Here is a 2,733-nt window from a genome sequence, read left to right as displayed (position 1 = left end):
GCCAGGCCGGCCGCACGGAATAGATGGGCCTTCAGGGCTCGGCGAAAAAGGCGCAGGTCCGCAACTGTACGTAGGTCGGGGGGTAGGTCATTCCAGAGGGCAGGAGCTGCCACAGAGAAGGCTCTCCCCCTGGGGGTCGCCAGCCGGCATTGTCTGGCCGACGGCACTCTAAGAAGGCCCTCTCTGTGGGAGCGGACTGTTGGGAATGGGGAGACACCCTGTGCAAACTCTTTTGGAATTTCATAAGTTCCTCATGCAGACACAGAGGCTTATTTCTGTAAACACAGATTTAAATACTTAATGAACTATAGTTAGCTTAAGAAAAGCAAATGGTCTTACCCACCAGCTAGGAAAAATCTCTAGTGGGTTGCACACCATACAGGTTGGCTGGAGATCCCTGAAGGCTCCTGCTTTGTCTCCTGGCCAGGTTATTCTGGCCCTCCGGATGGAAATAATGGAGGCTCAGAGAAGAGAGGAAGCAGAATTTCAGAAGGAGCTCAAGAATGTGGAGCAAAAGGTTCAGCAGAAGAGACATCAAGCAGCAGAGTATGAGCGAGAGGTAACAAGGAAACGCCATACTTCTTACAACGTGGTCTCTAATGTGCAGGATCAACTCTGCACATTAGTGCAGGATCTGTTGCTTAGTTAGACTATTATGCTCCCCTCTCAGTGCATTTGTTTATTTATTTATAAAATTTATTGGACACCATCTTACCACAGGATAACTCTGGGCGGCTCACTGTCCTAAAAATGGATTTATACATGTACATTTAAAGACAAATAAACTAAAATCAAACATTAAAATCTAAGGACACATGGGTAGGGCGGGAGCAGAGTGGAGGGAGATGGGACAGTTGTTACTTGATCAACCACTTCCACTGTGCTGTTGCCCGTTGGGGCCCCAGGCTAACTGGCAGAGCCCTTACAAAAGGTTAGGAAGGTTGGGGCCAACTTCACCTGGGGGGAGGGCCAAGATGTTCCAGAGGGCAGGAGCCACAGCAGAGAAGGCCGTCCTCCTGCACCCCACCAGCCAGAATAATTGGGCCCTCCTCTGCCGGCACGCGTGGGACAGGCCAATCCTGATGGACTGACAGGGTCCCTCAAGTAGCCTGGACCCATGCCATGAAGGGCTTTAAAGGTGATCAGCAACACCTTGAATTGCATCAGGAAGCAGACTGGCAGCCAATGCAGCTCGCATTGGTGTTACAGAGGCCATTCTTGGGCATCCCCAAACTGCCTGCGCCACCGCACTCTGCACCATCTGTAGCTTCCAAATGCCTTGTGAAGAAGTTAGGCCCTTGGTTAGATCCTTAAAGGCAGGCGAGCAAGTGCACTGGCATAAGAGGGCTTCCAGAGTAGGCAACCTTGTTAAGGGCCCATCACTTCTGTTGCATTAAAAGGGAAAGACAAGTCCAGTTAAAGCCCATGGGGATCCTTTCATCGGAAATACCTCAGGGCTACAAGGGGTGTCTCCAGCTAGCCACTGATGCTCTCCTAGACTCTGAGGCTGTTGACAAAGCAAGAAAAGACGGTGTAGAGAGTAGGAGATAGGAATACGTAAGAACTATTACCTAAGTAAGGGGAACTGCAACATTATTTAAGTCTGGGAAATAAGAAAATATTAGGAATTGGCTCAGGCAACCCCTTCCCCAATTCCTTGGAGTAGAGGAAGGGACATATATCACAGTGAGATTTGCAAGGTTATGATTGCCAATCTCAATCAACTGCCATCCTGGTCTTCTTGTAGAGCTGATTTTCTGTTCTAGCCTACCTGGTAGCCAGCTCCCTGAAGCCCCAGAATGCCCCAGGTTCTTTCTTGAAGAGCTGGGTGGAGGCAGGTGGTCCATTATAGATACAAGGGCAGCTATTTAGAACTCAGTTGCCAGACTCTCACAACACATTAGACTACCTGTGCCAGCACAAGGGTCACAGTAGCTCATGTGTAGTGTACTGTGCTATTCTTTACTGCAGCTTTGCAGCATTTTTTGTTGTCATTGTGTGATGATGGTGGGAATAACAGTAGTTTAATCTGGATGCCTTTATCTCAACCGTAGCTCAGTGATCTTCTGAAAGAGAAGCGTCAAGAGGTTGAGCAAGAACATGCTAGAGAGTTGGAAAAAATGCAGAAGATACACCAGGAGACTCTAGTTAGAATTCAGATGCAACATGAGGACAAGGTAAGGTTACTAATAAGTTGGATGCCCAGCAAAAGCTCCAATAGGCTTATAGCTGTTTTACTCACAGCATCTGAGGGAGAGATGGAGCTAGCTTGTAAACATCTTTTATATATTTATCTGACTGTCTGTCAGACTTTTATGCCACTGTATTCTTTTTTTTCAATATAAAATTTTATTATTTTTTCATCATAAAAAAACCACAAATGCTACACCGTGCTATATAAAAAAAAAACCCACCCCCCCGGACTTCCCAAACCTAATCCCAGGATAATATTCAAATATAAGTAAACAAATATTAGTATCTCTAACTCCACAAAGTATATTATTCTACATGAGTAGGTAAAATATATAAAAGAAAAGAAAAATTTTTCTAAAAACCTAAATTATATTCCACCACTCTATGCTTCTTTTGAATATAAACAATCCATCTTCTCCATATTAATAAAAATTGTTCATTTGAGTAATTCTTCAAATAAGCCGAAATCTTTGCCATCTCAGCAAGGTACGAAACTTTCAATCTCCAGTCTTCCATTGTAGGTAAAATTTTACTCTTCCA

At 45.1% G+C, this 2,733-nt stretch overlaps 1 protein-coding gene across 1 annotated transcript in view; it reads left to right on the top strand.

Moving 5' to 3' along the window:
* The window catches only part of CEP164 (centrosomal protein 164), a 40,951-nt gene that overhangs the window by 19,763 nt on the left and 18,455 nt on the right, over positions 1-2,733 (top strand). Inside the window, exons 13-14 of the mRNA XM_029283529.1 lie at positions 428-559; positions 2,055-2,177. Coding sequence (XP_029139362.1) covers positions 428-559; positions 2,055-2,177 — 255 coding nt within the window. The remainder of the gene's footprint in view (positions 1-427; positions 560-2,054; positions 2,178-2,733) is intronic.

Source organism: Protobothrops mucrosquamatus, unplaced genomic scaffold (assembly GCF_001527695.2).
Source record: "Protobothrops mucrosquamatus isolate PMUCROS unplaced genomic scaffold, P.Mucros_1.0 scaffold115, whole genome shotgun sequence".
NCBI classification, from domain to species: Eukaryota; Metazoa; Chordata; class Lepidosauria; order Squamata; family Viperidae; genus Protobothrops; species Protobothrops mucrosquamatus.
This window is presented reverse-complemented; position numbering and strand designations above follow the sequence as displayed.